We start from the raw sequence: 21,246 nt of genomic DNA, 5'->3' as shown, positions 1-21,246 counted from the left end.
TCTTCCACCAGTCATACCCTCCTCCATCCATTATTTCATTTCTTCTTCTTCTTCAATCAGCAAGTGGGAGATTAAAAGTAAACACAGGGCTGGCAGTCAAAGCTGCCAATTATGACAGGTCCAGAGCTGATTAAAATTAGCCCCAGGCTTGGAAAATAAACCAGGCTCCTTCTCTCTGATTAAATGTCTGCACTCAGTAAACTATTATTGCCTTCTCCTATTCTCTCTATGTTGTCCTTTGAATCTCTGTCTGTTTTGGATTGAGATTACATGTCCCCCTGTGTGGAACTGAACAAATCTCAGATTTTGCCCTTGTCAATGATTTCACTCAAAGACTTCCAAGTTTAGCCAAGTCTGTTCTAGTCATGGAGCTTGGATGAATATTTATATCTAAAATTAACAAAACATTACCAAAATCAAAAGGTTTATTTACCCACAGATATTGTCCGTTGTAACAGTTAATATTTGGAGATGCGCTGATCGGACTTTTCCTGCCCAATACCCATTTTATTTTAATTTAATTTTCTGACCCTCCTATTCACTCCGAACTCTGGTTCATCTCTAGATTTTTAGATAGTCGGTTATCTGGTTTTCACTATGATTTCTTCCAGCTACTCTTGCTAAATAACCATACATGATTTCAAAACTTGCACAAGAAATAATTATTTCTTTATACTGGATCCAAACACTCTATAATTAGCACGTTTTAGCATGTCTTAGTTTCAACAAACCACATAGCAGTTTCTCATCTAGTAAAATACTTGGTTGAATTCAATACCAAGTTGAGTCAAGCACTGATTGTAGTATCAATGAGTGCCCCTATCTCATCAAAGTACAAAGCTCCACATCTCGACATCAGACCTTGGATGACCTAAATCTTATCCAAGTTTCTATGTTCAGGATTGCAGTATTTCCTGCCTTATTATTACCGCTCTGTCTTACAACTCTTCATACATGTACAGTTTTAAAGTGAAAAAAAGCCACTGACCTTTGAACTTACTTTTACTCTGCACCTTTGTCTGTATTTAGCAACCTACTCCATTAGATGCCACAGGTAAACAGCTTTCAAATGTTAAAAGGTGAACAAATGATGATCTAAAACCACTTATGGTTTAAAGTGTCTCAAAAAGTAAATCCTTTTCACACAAACTGCCACACAAACTGAAACAAAGGTGCTATTGGGGTGAACCTGCTGTGAACCTAGCCTTCGTAGCGGTAAACCTTTCAGGTTTATTAAATGGTACCTTCTAAAGCACACACCAATGAACAAGTTTAATTTAGGAGATCTTTAGGTGGTAAAAATCAAAAATGAAATTTGAAGTTACAGACTAACTATTACAGAGGCCTTCAGTTCTGTAAATGTTTGGGGGTTGGTTATAATTTCAATCACCTTGCTTTATCCCACTAAAAACACAGCATGTTTGATGAGGTACCCAACAGTCAGAAGCCAACATTGCTGTTAAAAGTCAATTTTCCATACTTTTCCACAAGTGTTGCTCTAATTTCAGCAACAAAACAACTGTAATTGAATAACAGAGCCCACGGCGCATGATGATTCAACAATATGTCCATGTATGAGCATACATCTCTGATATTGTTTTAAGAATTATCTTATTACATCTATTTACACCAAAATTGAACATGATGAGCCTGAACAAATAGAATTACCGCTGTTAGATGAGACTTGCCGTAATGTGTATGTGTGTCTGTTTTAAACCATACAAAGATCTGCAGTCACTAGTCTGAGTAATTATGGTGTGCCAGGAAAAAACTATTAAGAGTCAAATATTCATAACATCAAGGCATAGAAGACAGAAGAGACACCACATTTATTTAGATGTTCTTGTAGCCTCTTGAATATTATATCTAATCACCATTTATGGCATGACTTCATGTATGTTGAAACCTAGGCCTGATCAGAAACCTCACACCAACTACTGATGTGGCAGCTTAATTGCTAATGTTACCCCAGACATGCATGGTACTTTCAAGTGGATAAAGCCCATACTGACAACAACATTAGATTCTGTCAAGACAGAAAAAAATTAAGCCATAATTTCTTAATCTTTCTTTCGAAAGGAGGTCAATCAAAACCGCAAAAACGTCCTTAACTGCTCATTTCCTTCAGGTGGAGGCAATGTTTTAAAGAAGGGTAAAACTTTTTTCTTAGTTTAAAATATAACTTTATCTAAGTTTAATACGACAAATATCTGAGTATAAAACATGAAATTACAACAGATTGTCACAGTAGAAAATTAAACCAAGAGGAAAAATAATTTGAGTCAAGGGGAGCATCAATAGCAGATAAGCAGACTCCTCTGACATTCTAACATCATAATCCTGTAATAATCATTGACTTTTCTGGCCCACAATATCCAATTCTATCTAATGTTGCATTTATGAATATCATTAATTGTAAATGCAAGATCAATGGAAGTCAAGTATTGATCACTCCAAAAGTTGAAGGAACAATGATTATCCTTGAAATCTGCCAACAAATATAAATAGTAACAGGAAAAGAAATAACTGATAAGACAGTCTGTTGAATCCAGAGTAAGAATTAATTAAAGGTAATTGAAGTTCATCCTTAAAACTGTGCAGTCTATTAAAGGGTCATGTTTATTCATCCCAGAATGAGTGACAGTGCTGTGGCGATGAGGCTGACGGCCTATTCTAATGGCAACACCAAGCTCCTGAAAGGGCCAAGCTCACCCTGGATATATTACTCTCCACACAGAGCAATCCCAATGTGTAACATCACTCATCACCTGGAAGAAACATCTTGTCTGGGACTACACCTTCCAAACACCTACATACACACCTATGCAAGCACATGCGTTTTAACATCTGCCAGCCTCACCTGTAATATCCTACTCACTATCACCTCCACCCCTGGATCTCCCACAAGACACTTTTCCATTTGCACCTGTTCTACCACTGTCCTCAATTGGGGTTTACAAATCAGCTTGACAATGAACAAAACTTCTGGTCTCCCCACTCTCCTTGTCTGCTGTTCTGTCATGGGAATATGGGGCTATTATACATAAACAAGGAGTCCCTAATACAGGACAGGTTTTTTTCTGCAACCATAGACCTTCTATTAGGTATTAAAGAATGAGCAGAAAGAAAGCAGTTTGTAACTAGATTGCTTGCTTAGGAAGACCCAGCCAGGCTGTTCTCTTGGCCAGACATGCTGTGAACAAGGCCATGTGAATATCAAAAGGGAAAACAGGGATTGTGTGAAATAGATTTTGAACCGGACTGATTATGAATACATCTTAGAAGTCAAGAGGGAATCAAAGCCAGGAGCGTTGGGAATGGGAGTTTTGTGCACACGCTTGCAGGAAAAAAAAATTTGTAAGTCCAATATGTGCATGTTTGTTTATCAAACGTGCGATGACAGTCAGAATGTGTATCCTGCTATCAAAAGGGGAGGGGTTGTCACTTTAGACGTGCCCTAGGGCAAGGCAATATTGTACAAAACACAATGATGGTTCAGGACACGAAGAGGAATAAAATATAAAAAAGGCAATAAATGCATTACAGGGCACTGCAAGACTGCAGCAGATATTAGGATATATTCACACTTCACCTCCCAGATGACCGCCGAGGTCTACACACAGCAGAAAGGCAATAAAAAGGAGAGGCCAAACATCTAAAAGTGTAGAGGCAGCAGGGACATGCAGAGGAAGATATGGGAACGGTAACACGTCTATAGATGGAAAAACGTGTTATTTTCATCATTTATTCATGGAGATTGTGATTGAATCTGGATCTGTACTCTGCAAAGGACACGCATGCTCCTTCAGCACAGTACATACACACTCATTTACACACAGAAAGCCAGGGGAGACGGGGCACGTAAAGCAATACACACACAAACACTCCGCATTGCAGAGTCAATACATACATTCAGATCACAAATTCCAGATGTGGCCACATATGGAGCTGTAATGAAGTCTTTAGATAAAGCACAAGGCTAATTGAAGCATACACAATAAGAAGGAGTGCAATTAAGTCTCCCTGTGCGTTTCTACTGGTGTTTGGAGCATGTGAGGATCTGTATAAAAATGAAAGATGGGAGGTCCCTACAACACTCAGGAGAAATGAATTACATACATTACAGATTCATTTCAAACCCATTAGAGTTCTGAGAATGCCAAATCATAACACATGACTACATTAATACAACTTCCTTGTTTCTTAGTTACAGAAACTGTGGAAACTTCTGCAAGGGAAAAGGCAAAGCAGCATCCACACACTGAGGTGTTTTCAGCGGTAACCATCTCTTTGACGTACTTTTACACTTTTTATTTAATCATGCAGTCATAGAAAACATTTGACTGCCAAAACAATAAGCTTTTCCATATAAATACATTATAGATTATTTTCAGGGCTGCACCATATCAGAAAAAAATGCAATTGTGATATTATTATTAACTATTGCCATTCCGATATTAACTACAATGTCCCTCAGCTTCGTGGCTCGTTTCTTTCTTTTCCTTCATCACAATGCTCTAGCCACTCTTTGTTAGCTTAAGCATGTCAGCCACTGAAATTATACATTCAGTGGGGCAATTCTGTCCTACAGTCAAAACATATCTTTGGCTTACCCAATCTGCATGCATGGTACTTAAAATATCGTGTCCTACAGGATATTGCAATGATGATTACAATTTAATATAAATATCTGCTTTGAGATAAGACATGCATAGAAGGTGTCATTTATATCCCCCTTTTGTAATTAAGTGGTAACAAGGGGTTCACACCTATAGAGAACAGCTTCCGCAAACAGTTTAAGCTTAAGTTTTTTTAACTTCTGTATTTGAGCGTAAGTTCTTTAAACTTGTAATCCTGTAACCCAACAGTTTTATGTTGTTCATGTCTCATAATTTTGATTTCCCAACAGAAAAAGAAAAACAAATTTGTAAGCACTGTAAGAAGCCCCTGAGAACATGAAAGCATCTGATTCAGAGTTTTTCCATCTCAGCTGATTAAAATCCCATTTTGCATTTTTGATCTTATAAGCAATCTTCTTCACGATCATTATTCCAGCAGCATAAATGAATTTGAGGGCAGATAATCCTAATTACAGAGCCCTGCAAGTGTGTTCATTGACCTTCATGATGCTGTTTGTCCACTAATGCTCTATAAGAGAACCTGTGAGGCCTTCGTGGAGCAGCTGGATTTATCCTAAGATTAAAGGACAAACACTTGAAGTACTAGATACAATTATGAATTTCAAAGATTTCCAAAACATAAAACCAACTTGTGCTCAAACTAAATAACTGTCATCTACCACGTTAGTCACTGTTTTATGTATTTATTAATACGGGATATGTTGCTGCAAGCAGAAAAAAGTACAGCAGTAACAAAATAAGCTTTCAAGGCTACATTCCTTGGTGTTGGGAGTTGATAACTGAACTGACTTGAAGTAGACCATGGGAGGAAAAAGAAAAGATTTTACGAAACACCAAGCAGGAGACACACATGACTAATCTTCAAGTGTCGAGTAATCCTAAAGCCGAAAGTATTCATCAACTCAATCTCTATTTTCTAACTCTTCCTCTCCCTCCCTGCCCACTAAGTTTAATTTAAGCGAGGAAAAAGTCCCTTTCTACAACGTCTCAATACATATTTTTTTTAATTTCTTCCCTCTGAAGTCTCTTAATGGCTTCTTCCCTGGACCCTGATGAAAACAATGACTTTTAACCCTCCTGCTGCCCCCTCCCTCCCCTCATCCATCTTTCCTCTCTCTCCATCACAGTCGACTTATTTCACTTTCTAAATGATTTTTTACTCCTTCAATCTCTTTTCAGCCATTCAGGCCGAGGCTTGGGCTCACACACGGTGCTACGCATTGTGACAGGTGAAATGAAAGCCAAGAGGAATCTCATCTTCTTATAAGCGCTTCGAGGCATTCAGTCAGTCAAAACAAAATTTAGTTTTCCACCTTCTCTCTTAGGCGCTGAGAGATGGAAGAAAAAACTAGGCTTTATGTGGAGACTATTTAGAATTTTCTCTTATCCACAGTTAATCAATGCTATTCTTCTGGTTTATATCTACAGCCTTGTGCTTATGAAGGTTTTCCTGTTACAGAAGGAAATAAAGAATGCATTGGAATGTCTGCAATGACTGTATGTCCAATCAGCTATTAACTTAGCCTACACTGTGGTGAAAAAGTGTATGATCTATTAGAGCTTTGTTCCGGTTTGTTTTATGTCACGCTTAAAGGTTTTAGATCATCAAACAATTTATAATATTCCAGATAAATCTGGTGTAAAATTAGATTATCCCACTGATGGTCATACAAAGGGGTGGACTTGTAATAAAACTCCTAATCAAGAATGTCTGATCAGTTTGCTCTGTTAAACAAATATCTGAAGCACACCATCTTGTGAAATCATGGACAGTGAATGTTTTCAGAAAATGAGTTAAATTTCACAAATTCCAAGTACTGAAAACCCTGCTAAGTCAAGAGATCTCTTACATAGAACCTATCTGACAACAGGAAGCAGGCTAAAATATCTCAAAACATGACCAAAGGATATTCAAGAACAGATGAGAAACAAAGCCATTCACATTCTTCACTCTGTAAAGGGTTACAAAGTCATTTCTAGTCATTTCAGGGCACAAGCAAACCACATTGAGAGCCATTATCCACAAACGGAGAAACATAGATCAGGGGTGAACCTTCGCGGTGTTAAACAAGAATTACACTTCATAGAGGAGACAAAAGAAACCAGAAAAACATCTACAGGTCTGCAGGCCTTGGTTAAGGTCAGTGTTTATGATTCAACAAAAAAAAGATTAGTTAAAAGTATCTAAGAGACCAAAAAATAACTACTGCTGATCAAGGCCATCTCATATTTGCCTAAAAATATATTCAAAACGTTTGGAATAAATCTTTAATAAACTGATGACACAATAGTAAAACCTTCTTGAAGAGGTCCGTCCAGATAAATGTGGCCCAAAACTAGAATATCCCACTGATGGTCAAACAAAAAAGTGGTGGTAGTGTGATGATCTGGGGTTGCTTTGCTACTTCAGGACCTGGACAGCTTGCTGTATTTGACGCCACCATGAATTCTGCTGTCTTGCAGAACATCCTGAACAAGAATATCTGACTATTAGTTTGTGATGTTAAATGAAGCGCACTTTGGTTATGCACCAGGACTTGGATCTGAAGCACACCAGCAAGTCCATATCTGAATGGCTCATACAAAAAAAATACAGAAAAACAATACAATGAAAGTTTTGGAGTGGCATAGTAAAATTCTAGACTTAAATCTAATTCAGGTTACCTTAAATAGGTCATTTATGCTTGAAAACTCTCAAATGTGGGCCAAAATTTGTTTCTAGTAATTGCCAACTAACAATGGCAGATGTCACCAAGGGTGCTACTTTTTCAAAGGTTCGGTTGGTTAGGATAACATTTCTTCCATAATAAAATCAGTGTTTCAAAACTCGATTTTGTATTACTCTAATTATTTTTGTCTAATATTTAAATTTGCTTCATAATTTGTAACATTCCAGTGTGACAAAAAAAAAAACAGAAACAAATTTGTAAAGGGGTAAATACTTTTTTATAGCACTGTATTAAATACAGTACAGACCAAAGGTTTGGACACACCTTCTCATTCAAAGAGTTTTCTTTATTTTCATGACTATGAATATTGTAGCTTCACACTGAAGGCATCAAAACTACGAATTAACACACGTGGAATTATATACTGAACAAAAAAGTGTGAAACAACTGAAAATATGTCTTATATTCTAGGTTCTTCAAAGTAGCCACCTTTTGCTTTGATTACTGCTCCACACACTCTTGGCATTCTGTTGATGAGCTTCAAGAGGTACTCACCTGAAATGGTTTTCCAACAGTCTTGAAGGAGTTCCCAGAGATGCTTAACACTTGTTGGCCCTTTTGCCTTCACTCTGCGGTCCAGCTCACCTCAAACCATCTCGATTGGGTTCAGGTCCGGTGACCGTGGAGGCCAGGTCATCTGGCGCAGCACCCCATCGCTCTCCTTCTTGGTCAGCCTGGAGGTGTGTTCGGGGTCATTCTCCTGTTGAAAAATGAATGACGGTCCAACTAAACGCAAACCGGATGGAATAGCATGCCGCTGCAAGATGCTGTGGTAGCCATGCTGGTTCAGTATGCCTTCAATTTTGAATAAATCCCCAACAGTGTCACCAACAGAGCACCCCCACACCATCACACCTCCTCCTCCATGCTTCACGGTGGGAACCAGGCATGTAGAGTCCATCCGTTCACCTCTTCTGCGCCGCACAAAGACACAGTGGTTGAAACCAAAGATCTCAAACTTGGACTCATCAGACCAAAGCACAGATTTCCACTGGTCTAATATCCATTCCTTGCGTTCCTTAACCCAAACAAGTCTCTTCTGCTTGTTGCCTGTCCTCAGCAGTGGTTTCCTAGCAGCTATTTTACCATGAAGGCCTGATTCACACAGTCTCCTCTTAACAGTTGTTCTAGAGATGTGTCTGCTGCTAGAACTCTGTGTGGCATTGACCTGTTCTCTAATCTGAGCTGCTGTTAACCTGCGATTTCTGAGGCTGGTGACTCGGATGAACTTATCGTCCGCAGCAGAGGTGACTCTTGGTCTTCCTTTCCTGGGGCGGTCCTCATGTGAGCCAGTTTCTTTGTAGCGCTTGATGGTTTTTGCGACTGCACTTGGGGACACTTTCAAGGTTTTCCCAATTGTTCCGAATGACTGACCTTCATTTCTTAAAGTAATGATGGCCACTCGTTTTTATTTACTTAGCTGCTTTTTTCTTGCCATAATAAAAATTAAAAACAGTCTATTCAGTAGGACTATCAGCTGTGTACTGTATCCACCTCCTGCACAACACAACTGATGGACCCAACCCCATTTATAAGGCTTGAAATCCCACTTATTAAACCTGACAGGGCACACCTGTGAAGTGAAAACCATTTCAGGTGACTACCTCTTGAAGCTCATCAACAGAATGCCAAGAGTGTGCGGAGCAGTAATCAAAGCAAAAGGTGGCTACTTTAAAGAACCTAGAATATAAGACATATTTCCAGTTGTTTCACACTTTTTTGTTCAGTATATAATTCCACATGTGTTAATTTATAGTTTTGATGCCTTCAGAGTGAAGCTACAATTTTCATAGTCATGAAAATAAAGACAACTCTTGAATGAGACGGTGTGTCCAAACTTTTGGTCTGTACTGTATGTATTGCCATCAGGATTCTCCCTGTAAATCATTCTTACCCATCAAAAGTCAACAAGAAGTTGGATAAGAAAAAAAAGGTATGGCAGTAGACAGCAAACATGGCCATCAGGCATTGCTGATTGAAACCTCAAGGTCATAGGAAGAGGAACAGAGAGCCAGAGAAGAGAAAAAAAGAAGAGGTAAGGGCAGCAGCACCATTCACACTCTCCAGGGTCCAGCTGTGTAGCTCACTAACTGAGCTATTTTGTGCGTGCGAATGTGTGAGCGAGAGCTTTTTAAGGGCTTCTCCCTGTAGGCGGATTCTGCAAAGTCACCCTGTTCTCTGCATCTCGTCAATCTCTTTCTATATCGCTGCTTGGTGCTCCACACTCCTGTTGTCTGCCTTTTTATGTTCCTAAGTGCAACTCCTCAAACTGTGACATGCCCTTTCTGTCTCCAAGCACCATTACTCCCTCCTCTTTCATACTCCCAATTCCAACTCTTCACCTCAATCAGCATCCGTCTGAATCCCTCCACCGCAACCAAACCTCATCACTTTTAACTACTCTTTTCTTCCAATGCAATCTACACAGAAATCTTACCACATCACAATCTTAGTTTCACCTCTGCTGTTCTTTTATGTTTACTCTTTTCACCAATATTTTCACAGTAAACTTGACCAATTTACTTTTCTTCCACACATCATCTTGGTATCAAGTATTCACTCTGTGAACTTTAGCATCCATCAATCCCCCTCCTCACCTTGTAATTCTCCGCTTTTGCTGTAAAGTTCTCGTCTTTGCTCTCTCAGGTAGGCGCTCATGCTGATTGCATGGGACGATGACTCAAACCTACAATTAAAACAAACATTCAATATTAATCAGGAGAAGATATTTATCCCCTTGTTGACACAAATCTGATCATTTAAAAATAGACATACCAAAGAAATTCTATTAGACTAGAAATTTAATTTGTCTGACATCAAAGCACTTTAGAATACTAGTTAAGACTAACCTACGTGTAGAATTTACATATCTGCAGTAATTTTAGGCTTTGTTTTGTTTTCCATTTTTTTGAGAACATAGGAAAGAATATGTGTTCAGGTAAAGCGCCCCCTCTATGCAGATGACACCATATTATACTCAGCTGGCTTTACTCTTACCATCATCCTCATCCATCAAATATTTTTAGATTTGGCTGGATGATATCCTTTGTTTCAGGGTGCATATTGAGAATTTAATAAAAAAAAAAAAAAAAGCTTAGACTGGTTTTAAAGATCAAAATGTCTGTCATTACCATGTATTTATTACCTTTATTACCTTTTAGTGAGGATATTACTTGGTAATGCCACATTTCTTTTATGTTTTTAACAATGGTGACATATTGAAGCATCCTGCCTCCTCTGCACTTTGCTGTTTAGATTTGTGCATCTCTGCTCTTCGTGTAATAGCAAATACATTGAACAAGCTACATCAGTGTGTACTTTATACTCTAGTTCCTTTGCTCACACTGTCCCTATGGAGACTACAGCACTGGAATATCTATGTAGACAAGGGATATTCCTTTCTTATTTGAATATGTACTTAATGCGTACAAATACTTGATGTGATAAGCAGCTGTCAAATTGACCTCTCTTTAGAGTACCCAGGACTTTTTCTGAACTAGGCAGATCTACCTTTTTTTTTTTGTAAGCCATGGTGTCAGAATAATCTTCAGAGAACACTAAAGCTTAAGGATTTTTTCTCTCTTGGTCAATTCAAACCAAATTTGAATGAATGAGAGCCAAAATGAATTTCTGTGACAGAAGACTGCAATTAATAATCTTAAACTGGACCTTGTACCTACTAAATGTTGACTCTAACTTGTTTTATTTTGCTTATGTATACTGTTGGTAAAGTCAAACCTTAAGCTTGTAATAATGTTTCTTTTTAGCCAGATCTTCATTAAAAAAAAGAGTTCACCTCAAGTGACCTTCTGTTTTATTATAGGTTATATTACAAAAAATACCAGTTTCTTATTTGCATAGGTACTTTTGTTAATTTTTTTATATATGTCAATATCATGCCTCCCTAATTACTGGTATTTACCCTCACATCCCACATCATGAAGGTCCTAGAGAGACTCCTGTTGGCCCACCTGAGTAAGCAAACAATAAACTATCAGGACCCCCTTCAGTTTGCTTATCGCTGTGGAGTTGGAGTTGAAGATGCCATCATACACCTGCTTCAACAAACCCACTGTCATCTGGACAAAGCCAGTAGTGTGAGGATCATGTTCTTTGATTTCTCCAGTGCATTTAACACAATTCAACCTGATTTGCTTTGTCAGAAACTCCAGAAGACTCAGGTGGAGGCCTCAACAATCTCCTGGATCCAAGACTACCTGACAAACAGACCACAGTTTGTGAGACTGAAGGGTTATGAGTCTAACCAGGTAGTCAGCAGCACAGGAGCACCACAGGGGACTGTACTCTCACCATTCCTTTTCACTCTGTACACCTCAGACTTCCAGTACAAGACAGACTCCTGTCACCTGCAGAAATACTCGGATGATTCTGCAGTTGTGGGGTGGATCAGAGATGGACAAGAAGATGAGTACAGGAAGGTGGTGGACTGCTTTGTGGCATGGTGTGGAAACAATCATCTCATCTTGAACGTGACTAAAACAAAGGAGATGATTGTAGATTTTAAGAGAAACAGGAATAAGTCGAAAACTATTTCCATCATGGGAGAAGAGGTGGAGGTGGTGGAGGAGTATAAATACCTCGGTGTTCACCAGGACAACAGACTAGAGTGGAGATGCAACTGTGAAGCCATCTACAAGAAGGGACAGAGCAGACTGTACTTCTTGAGGAAGCTTAGGTCCTTTAGTGTTTGCAGCAAGATGCTGCATATCTTCTATAAGTCTGTTGTGGAAAGTGTGATCTCTTCTGCCATCATCTCCTAGGGAAGCAGCATCAGAGCCAGGGACTTAAAAAAGCTCAACAAGCTGATAAAGAAGGCTGGTTCTGTTCTGGGAACTCCTCTGGAACCTCTGGAGATCATTGTGCAAAGAAGGATTCTTCATAAAATAACGAACATCATGGAGAACCCTGAGCATCCTCTTCATGAGACTGTCCTACAACAACAGAGTGTCTTCAGTCAGAGGCTTCTTCAGATCTACTGTAAGACGGAGCACCACAGGAGATCCTTCCTGCCCACAGCCATCAGCATCTACAACGGCTCTTTGAAGAAACCTTCATAATGAGCTACAACATTTAATTTCCCTTTGGGAGTAATAAAGTATTTTTGAATTGAATTGAATTGTATTTAAAAGATCAATATGAAAGTGTTAACCTATTCAGGCTTTTTCCCTGGTAACGTACATTGTTTACAAAAGGCCATGATGACATAACCTTAATGATTTCTTGATTTAGGTCAAAAACCTTTAAGGTATCAGTCATCACCTCCTCAGTCATCCTTCCTGCTACTCATATCAAGAAATGGACACAGCTTCTTATGTACAGATGAAGAATTACTGTTATACTGTGTACACCCAGAGTTTATCTTTGCTGAAAACGTATGATATTTGTTACTTTGGTATAATGTCTGTGTTTTTCACTAAAGAAAAGAAAAAAGAAAATCAGACCTTGTGCACACAATGTGATCTGACATTTATGCCCATGATGACTCTAAACTTTGTCTATATCTATATGATCTATGAAGCCAAGAATGGGATTCTTACTTGAACAGTGACTGTTTAGCACGCTGGGGTTTTTTCTTCGCAAAGAAGGCGGCAAACTCGCTGCCAGTGCTGGCGTAGGAGAGCTGAGCCGACTGCTCAGTGGAACTGCGGCTGTTCTTCACATCCAGATACTCCATCAGCAGAACCTTAAATGCACACAGAGTGTTCTGTTAAAAGGCAGCAACACAGAGGAATAACGATGTTTCTGGTTTTACTGTCATATTTGTTGGGAAGAGGAACTGTCCTTTAGTTAGGTGACTTAACCTTGCGTGCTTCTGAACAAATTTGTGGATTAAATGTGGTTCCTTACAAAAACTGTATAGAAGGGCTCCAGATCAATTTATAAGTAAATGCTAAACTTTCTGCTAGTTTAAAGAAACTGATTTTGATAAGCACAAAACATCTGACAACTTTAGAGTTTTTTCATGTTCAACAACATTTTATATCTTTTGAGCCTTTATAGTATTTTAAGAACATAAACACCTAGCCTAAGTTGGATATTTTTGTCTCCACACCTGAAGTCAACAACAGGTGTGACTTTTGATCTAAAAGAGAGCCAGCCAGATGTTCTAACTGATGCTACTGGGTTACTGGATAATTACATATAACCAAAAAAAAAAAAACTCAAGGAAAATAATAATCCACTGACAATACTATGAGATTACACTCGTATTCCTCAATCTTATTACATACCCTAAAAAAGATCCCAACCCTAAGATGGAAAGAGTCTGCAGACATGACATGAACACAATTTTTTTTCTCCATTCCAGTTCCCTGATCTGTCTGCATGATCAATGCTAAAATCCATCAACGTCTGTTCACGCTTCATAAAAATCTTATCAACTTCTAACAATGGAACAGTCTGGAATAAACACAGTGAAACTCTGTCCAGAGAGGAAAAGTTCCCTTCCTCTATCATTCTATCCGTACATTCCCTCCATTGCTTTCATGTGCTCTCATTTTTCAAAGTCTTTTTAAGCTTCAACTCTCATTTCTCACATTTCTATTTTTTCCTTTTCTTCCTCGGTTCAGATTTGCCTCTTGCCCACCCCTCATTCCTCTCTGTGAATGCATATGTTCCAAAATAGCCTCCCATATCTAATAGCTTCATAATTTATCAGGGCCATTTAGCCTCTGTGTGTCTAATTCTGAAGCGCAGTGTGGGTCAGCCCAGAATGGGACAGGAGTAATGGCTGAGCAGATGGAGATCCATCCCGACCATAATGATGTAATTATCGCTGTGCAGAGCATTCCCTGTCATGCATGGGAAAGCCTTCCATGCTAGGGTTGATATCTGATCCAGGTTTACAAAGAAGTGACTATATAAAGTGAACTATGTTATTCAAGCAGTTGTTGTCCCCTAGCTTCTGATAAGTTAATAAAAAAATATTTTTTTAGGGGGTTATAACTATGAAATGAATTTTAAAAACTTTGAAGAGATCTTATTTCAAGCTAAATTGGTCTGGGTTATTGCAAGTGTTTGCAAATTTAATAACAATCTTCCACCAATTAATTAGTCCCTAACACAGTACCCAAAACTCAACAGTGGAGCTTGAAGCCCTGTCACACATGCCGTCCATAACTTACAACAGCGTAGTGACCACTTGCCACCGGCCTCATGCTGCAGCTAATCCCATCAGTGTATTAAAAACTAATGATGAGCTGATGGAGTGAAACCCCCCTGCCTGCTTGCAAGCTAACACCCAAGCGTACTTAATGAAATGCCATCACCGGGCTGATGAAGGGCCCAGACCCCTCTTAAATTGCATTAGCCCAGAGTCAGAGTGAACTTTGCAGGCAATTAACTGGACCGTTAGGACACAGACAGCGATGGGAGGCAGATGATAAAAATGATGGAGGGAATGAGAGAAAAAGAGATAAAAATGGATAAAGAGTTAGTTTTTTATTTTTGTGGAAAAATTGTTTTGACCCACACGGTCTATAGAGATCACTGTGGTCTTAAGGGACTAACCCCTTGGAGAATGTCTTTATTATTTCTCTTTAATAATCAAATCAGATCACAATAATATTCTTAAGTATCAAAATAAAACGTCTATTACTTTTTCATGTAATTACAAAGCTCCAGGTAGATGTCATGCTTTGCTTTACTTGACAAAGTAGCTCCAGGCCTAAAAGGAAGATGGGTTTAACACATTTTAATATCAGTCAGTCATTTTCTACAACGCCTCTTCCATAGTGGGTCGCGGGGAAGCTGGTGCCTATCTCCAGCAGTCTATGGGTGGGAGGCAGGGTACACCCTGGACAGGTCGCCAGTCCATCGCAGGGCAACACACAAACAACCAAGCACACACACTCATTCATACACCTAAGGGCAGTTTTGATTGACCAATTAACCTAACAGGCATGTCTTTGGACTGTGGGAGGAAGCCGAAGTACCTGGTGAGAACCCACGCATGCACGGGGAAAACATGCAAACTCCATGCAGAAAGACCGCCGGCCGGGAGTCTAACCCAGGACCTTCTTGCTGCAAGGCAACAGTGCTACCAACTGCACCACCGTGCAATGTTGAAATAAATTAAAACAAAGCAACCTCAAAGAGAAGTTGAGAACATTTTATTCTTAGTGCCACAGAACCAATGGTTTGAGAAATAAATAATAAAATAATAAAAAATAATAAAATAATAATAAAATAAATTACATTTTTATCTTTTAAAGGCTGAATAATTATATTTATTCAATAAAAAAGTTGAAGATAGTAACTATATAAAATAGCAATCCTTGAAATAAGGAACTTTATCAAAAAAGGTTCTTACAAAATTAATGGGTCTGAAAGACTTCATATAGTTGCATTTTTGGATAGTCTGCTTAACAATAAATTAAACAAATACACTGCATTTGGAACCGAATTCTATCAATTATTCTAACTTTCATTTTTAAAAGACTCCAGAATTTCAACAATATGTAAAAACTGGGAGTCACAGAGGTCAAATTATTGAAAAAGATAACAACAGAGAAGCAACAATGCTGAAACTGGACAGAAATAATATTAAAACAAAAGCCATGGTTTAATGAGAATGTATTGAAATATAAGAAATTAATTGAAAACAAAAGATAAAGACAAGATCAGCTATGTGACTATGGTTACCAAAACAAAGAAATGCTTCGTTGATTGCACCCTGAACAAAATTCAACACACCACTCCACAGACACACAAGTAAACAAATTCAATTGTCCAGAGCCCAGTTCCAAATGGGTGCCTGTTCTAATTTAGTTAAACCCCTAGAGCTTTGATAAGGTCTGACGCAAGCAGCACAAGTATTGAGGAGCTTCAAATGACTCGACTGTAATCTTTAAACTCTCTTCACACTTTTACACTCAAGTGAACACACACTTTGCACATTTCTGTCTTGTTAAAATAGCTAAGGTTGAAAACCAGTGGAAAAAAACGTCATATTTGCAATGCTTCCAGTTTACCTGTATCTTGATAAGGATCCTTGGTTCTATTAATTAGCTCAGATGACTTTCATTTAAAAGTCACAGAGAGTTGATTAGTAAAACAGCAGAAGAAGAAACAAAGTGGCTGAATTTCCTAACAAAAGTCAAGAAACAGCAGATAAAAACAAGCGTGTCATCATGCGGAACATGTGCAAAGTTATCCCAGCAAATTACACGACTAAGAGCACAAGTTCAAAGGTGCATGTTTGTGTGTGTGACAGGCCACCAATAAAAATAACACATCTCTCTGCAGGGCTTCCTTTACAATCATTTCCACCAAAACTATTCAATCAAACTCGTCGTGCAAACAAATTGCTTGGGTCACGTCCCAAACTCAAATCAGTCCACTGCCTGAGTGCAAAGTTAAATTAAAATGGAGAGAAGGTTAATGGAAGTCTGCCGCTGTAAATCATTAGCAGCACCCCATCTATTCGTTCATCGCTAACATGCCTTGATGCCTTCATTCATGTTTGAAGGAAGTGTGTGCTCACCTTCTATTAGGACCCAGCAGTCAAAACATTTTAGCAATTAGGAGAGCATCGCTCAAAGCTTTTCAGGTGAGCACTTGAAATGGGCTAAACCCAGCAGTCAATTGGCTAAAATCAAAGGCATAAATATTATTTTCTTCACCTGTTCCTGTTTTCATCCATCTCTGTTTTCAAGAAGTCTTAAAAGCAGCCAATAACAAAATCCACTTTGTTTCTTTCTCAAAGCTTAACAGAAATCGGCTGTTTTCCCACTAAATCCCTTGGCAAGCGTCTTGTCACAAAACATATTGACTGATATCCCTGACTGCTAGCTTGAAGTTGAAAGCTCAAAGTGTCCTTGGCCGTCAGAGAGGGGCTCAGTATACATCCTGTATTGATTGTGCTCCAGAAACTTCAATAACCTTCACGAGTTGTGACGGAGCTCCAGCCGAAACGCTCTCTCAGCACTGAATTCATGCTGAACAGCGGGGGTTCCCACCTGGAGTCGGCTGCAAGCAGTCGATCTTTTGAAGGCTACCTTGTTGACCGGAGGGAAAGGAGAGGAAGATGTGCCTGTGAGGAAGCTGGAAACTTCTGTCCTTGCTACGACCCCAATGAGTTATGTGGCCGTGTGTGTGATCAACAAACAAAGGAGACGAACGGATTGTTTTGATGCTCAGCCTTATGCACCAAGTTAATTTGAGATATTTAAATTAGTCACAGTTTTCCTCTAGAAACTCCACTAAATTCTCTGCACTGTCAAAATTATACATACAGGCTCAAATGTATGTCTTTAATCTAAATCTAAGCTAAATAATATTTAGACTACATGCTAAAAGCTGGATCCATGAAGCCAGTTCCAAGACTGGAAATCCACCTGTTTTTGATAATAAGAGAGTCTCCGACCAACTGTATGTGCTCTCTTTCAACTTATTGACCTGAAAACTAGCCCAGAGCTTAGCTGCTTAGTTGTGCTTCTCTCATAGATGAAGCCACTAAAGGAGGAACTACTACCATTAACTTTTTACTTTTCTCTCACATAGAAAGTTCTCCTGGATCAATGCTTCCCTGTTATTTTGGTGTGTGCGTTGTTCTCTCAAACCCCCAGTCGGTCATGGCACATTGCCGCTCACACTGAGCCTGGTCCTGCTGCAGGTTTTTTACTGTTAAAGGGGAGTTTTCCATGTATGCTCAGTATGAGGGATTGCTGCAAAGTCAGCGACACAATGCAAGCAACTGTCTACTGTTGCTAAATGCTCATCCAGAAGGGGTAAATACTGAAGTCACTGACCTGATACAATCTGCTGGGTTTACATAGACAGAAAAATATTGAACCAATTTGAATATTAAACTGAACCTGACTGCACTGTTTAATGACCTGGATCAAATTGGAATATATGTACTTGACTTGGAGTCTGTCTGTATGTTTGGTTTGAACTGACTTTGTTTTTGTAATGTGTTCTCCAGAAGATCTTCCAGGAATAAAAACTGTATTTTTGGCATTTTATTCTACATCATGTATTATAATATAATGTATTATAGGTTACTATCACAACACTGCATGCAGAGGATAAATACTGCTCTCCAGATCTGTTTGCAAGCTTTCCTCCCAGTTTATGTTAGTTTTTATTAGTTCCTGGATTGAAATAATTCTTGATTATTCAACAAGCATCTGATAAAAATCAGAAAACTTTTATTTAGCAGATGTAGGACGGTGGTGGAGAGCTGAGAACGAAGAGCCCTTAAAACAGGATCATGGTATACTTCGCTGCACTTCAGCAACATATAAACACGATCGCGCTTTGGTGGGGTGAATGGCTCTGACACTTTGATTAAAATGTTGGCCAAGAACATGGTAGCTATGTCTGTACTTCATATCTAATTAAAAGTGGGTTATTGACTTCTTGCTTCTCTCTGCCACTTCAATTTTCTTTACTTTCCATCTGTTGATGAGGCAAAAAAAAGAAAATATCAAAGCCTCTTGTGTATGTATATAATGCTGAGACAAAGATGACACAGCCTTTTGTGTTGGGTAATCTGTTTCAACAAATGGATTCATTTATGAAGCAGATTTACATCAAGCCAAATGCTCTCATCTCATCCACACAGCATGTAAACAGAGGGACATAATCAGAAATACAGGAAAAAATACAAATGGGTATCTACTGGAAATTTAAAGAGACAATGCAATAAAACAAGATTCACAAGAAGCATCAAAACACATCTATCTTTGCACTCCAAGTCAGTAAATGTTAATGGACATTTCAAGGTCTGATATGAACTTGATAATCCAAAATGTACCTCTTTCAAAAGCTAGATATTTGGCATCTATCCATATTTTCTAATGCAGTTTCAAAGTCCCTCTGCGTGCATAAGAAACACCTCATTAAAAGTGAGATCTGCACTCTGGTCACATCCCGGGAGCAGACAATAGACGTGGCATGCAGGCAAATAGCCACAAATCTCTGCAGCGTCCGCAAATGGCAAGCTAATTAACAAACTTCCAGGCATCAGACCAAACTGTAGACAAGGTGAAAGGGTGATGGACAGGAGCAGCCACAGACACCTTACTTTAGATATGGATTGGGTCATTTTAATTATGAATCCATGTTTAGGTTTGTGAACTGTGATATTTTATGAGCCGTTAGCCAATTATTTGATAACTTGCAACTTCTAACATAATCGTGAAGAAATGCACTCATTTTCTGCATATAATTTCAGTGAAAGATTGTCTTATTAGAAGTGCCATGCTGGCATACTGGTTTAGCAAGTAAACTGTATACCTTCACATGAAAAGGAGGAAAAGACAACAAATCTAAGGATATACAAGCATGCTATTACGGAAGTGTGGTGCTGCATGCTTAGAGATGTAAATTCACTGATCCGGTAGATAATCAATACACATACTCCCAAATTCAACAGAGAGCGATTTGAAAAAGTGCGAAGTGGCTTTAAAGCACACCTTCCTACATCAATACCACAGATTACCCTGCAGTTTTTTATGCTTTGAATCAATACTTCCACATTTAAACGAAACAACTTGCAGAAGTATACCGGGCCTTTCTGAACAAGAATTAGAACTGCTACATGAATCCTGACTTTCAAAAGCGTGTTTACCCACTCCACTCTAAACCTTTCCGGGCCGCAGTCGCACATTGATGAAAGGCGCTTCTTCGCCAAGGCCTTGTAGCTTGGTGCGCCCTATGTTTCTGTCAGCTCCTGCAATCGTCTGCTAGTATGTCATGTGTAAAGGTCAAGCTGGTTTCTGCACCTCTCCATGTGAAAGGGGGGCAGAAAATAACACCTATCAAAAGGTTTCTGTGGATGTCAAATACATGAACTGCAATGGGAAGCAAGAGTCATGCTGGGATACAATTATTTTTTTGTAAATTGGTGACAAAACGCAGCCAGTAAAAACATGTAGAGAATTAAATGTGTGAAATGTGTTTTCTGTGAGAACTAGAAACCATGCAGCACTATTTCGATCTCTCTTAGCATGTTATTGTTTATTTTGCTCAAATCTTTGTTTGAACAGGGGTTCAATACACATTTGTATGCCATAATTCCATATTTTTCCAGGCTTAATAGATAAATGGACAAATAGAATAACGGACGGACGGATGGATGGAAAGACCTAAAGAATTCAAATAAATGTCATACTTTTCCCGACTACACCAGAATCTTTACAGAAGGAAGTCTTACAGGAAATATGCAACACAGCAGAAGATCTTCTCCAGACAGGAACAATATGAGGAAACCCTAAATATCCCAAGAAAAGTCAGCCCTGCACTGGTCTTAAGGTCTGAGATAACAGCTGGATCAGTATCCAATAAAACCTACGAGAGCTGGTGTGGGAGCAGCAGGAATTTCATTTCTCTCATTGCAGATATGCAACACTGTAAAACAGACAGGGCTAAATGAAGGGGGTGAGGGGAAGTATGGGAGTTTGTTGAAAGAAAAAAAAAAAAAAAAGATAATAAGATTGAGGAGGAAATTACAAGGACCAAAAGGGATATGCATAAGGTATTGGGGAAAATGAGACTGTGATATAGAAGCAGTAGGAATTATGCTGAGGAAGGAAAGAGCCAGGGAATTGCAAAATATGGACGTGGGGCCTTCTTATTGATATTATCAGTCAGAAAATAATAACACTAGTGACTAAATAAGAAAACCTAATTTCACATAATGAGTATTCTAATCTAGATATTCTATTATCTCACATGATGGAGCCGAGAGAGATTGGAGCTACTGGCAACTGTGTGTCGGCAGTGGTCAAACACTGAGGAATGGCTTCATGCCATCTAAAACTGTACTCATACTGCAGAGCAATTATAGTGCATGCCTATGCACCACTAAAACCCTCAAAACACACACAGAAACACCTCAAAACACAACT

At 38.9% G+C, this 21,246-nt stretch overlaps 1 protein-coding gene across 4 annotated transcripts in view; it reads right to left on the bottom strand.

Annotated features, from left to right (window-relative positions):
- Positions 1-21,246, bottom strand: part of exoc4 (exocyst complex component 4) — a 143,898-nt gene that overhangs the window by 102,938 nt on the left and 19,714 nt on the right. For 3 of the 4 annotated variants that reach the window (XM_047389858.1, XM_047389859.1, XM_047389861.1), the window contains exons 9-10: positions 12,928-13,073; positions 9,967-10,055 (exon numbers count right to left, since the gene is read on the bottom strand). In XM_047389858.1, the coding sequence (XP_047245814.1) occupies positions 9,967-10,055; positions 12,928-13,073 (235 nt within the window). Of the gene's footprint in view, positions 1-5,307; positions 7,110-9,966; positions 10,056-12,927; positions 13,074-21,246 lie in introns of those variants that run through there. The other variant, XM_047389860.1, reaches the window with a different exon arrangement.

The sequence above is a fragment of the Girardinichthys multiradiatus genome, chromosome 17 (genome assembly GCF_021462225.1).
Source record: "Girardinichthys multiradiatus isolate DD_20200921_A chromosome 17, DD_fGirMul_XY1, whole genome shotgun sequence".
Classification (NCBI taxonomy): domain Eukaryota; kingdom Metazoa; phylum Chordata; class Actinopteri; order Cyprinodontiformes; family Goodeidae; genus Girardinichthys; species Girardinichthys multiradiatus.
The sequence above is the reverse complement of the archived record's forward strand: the minus strand, read 5'-3'. Positions and strand labels throughout refer to the sequence as shown.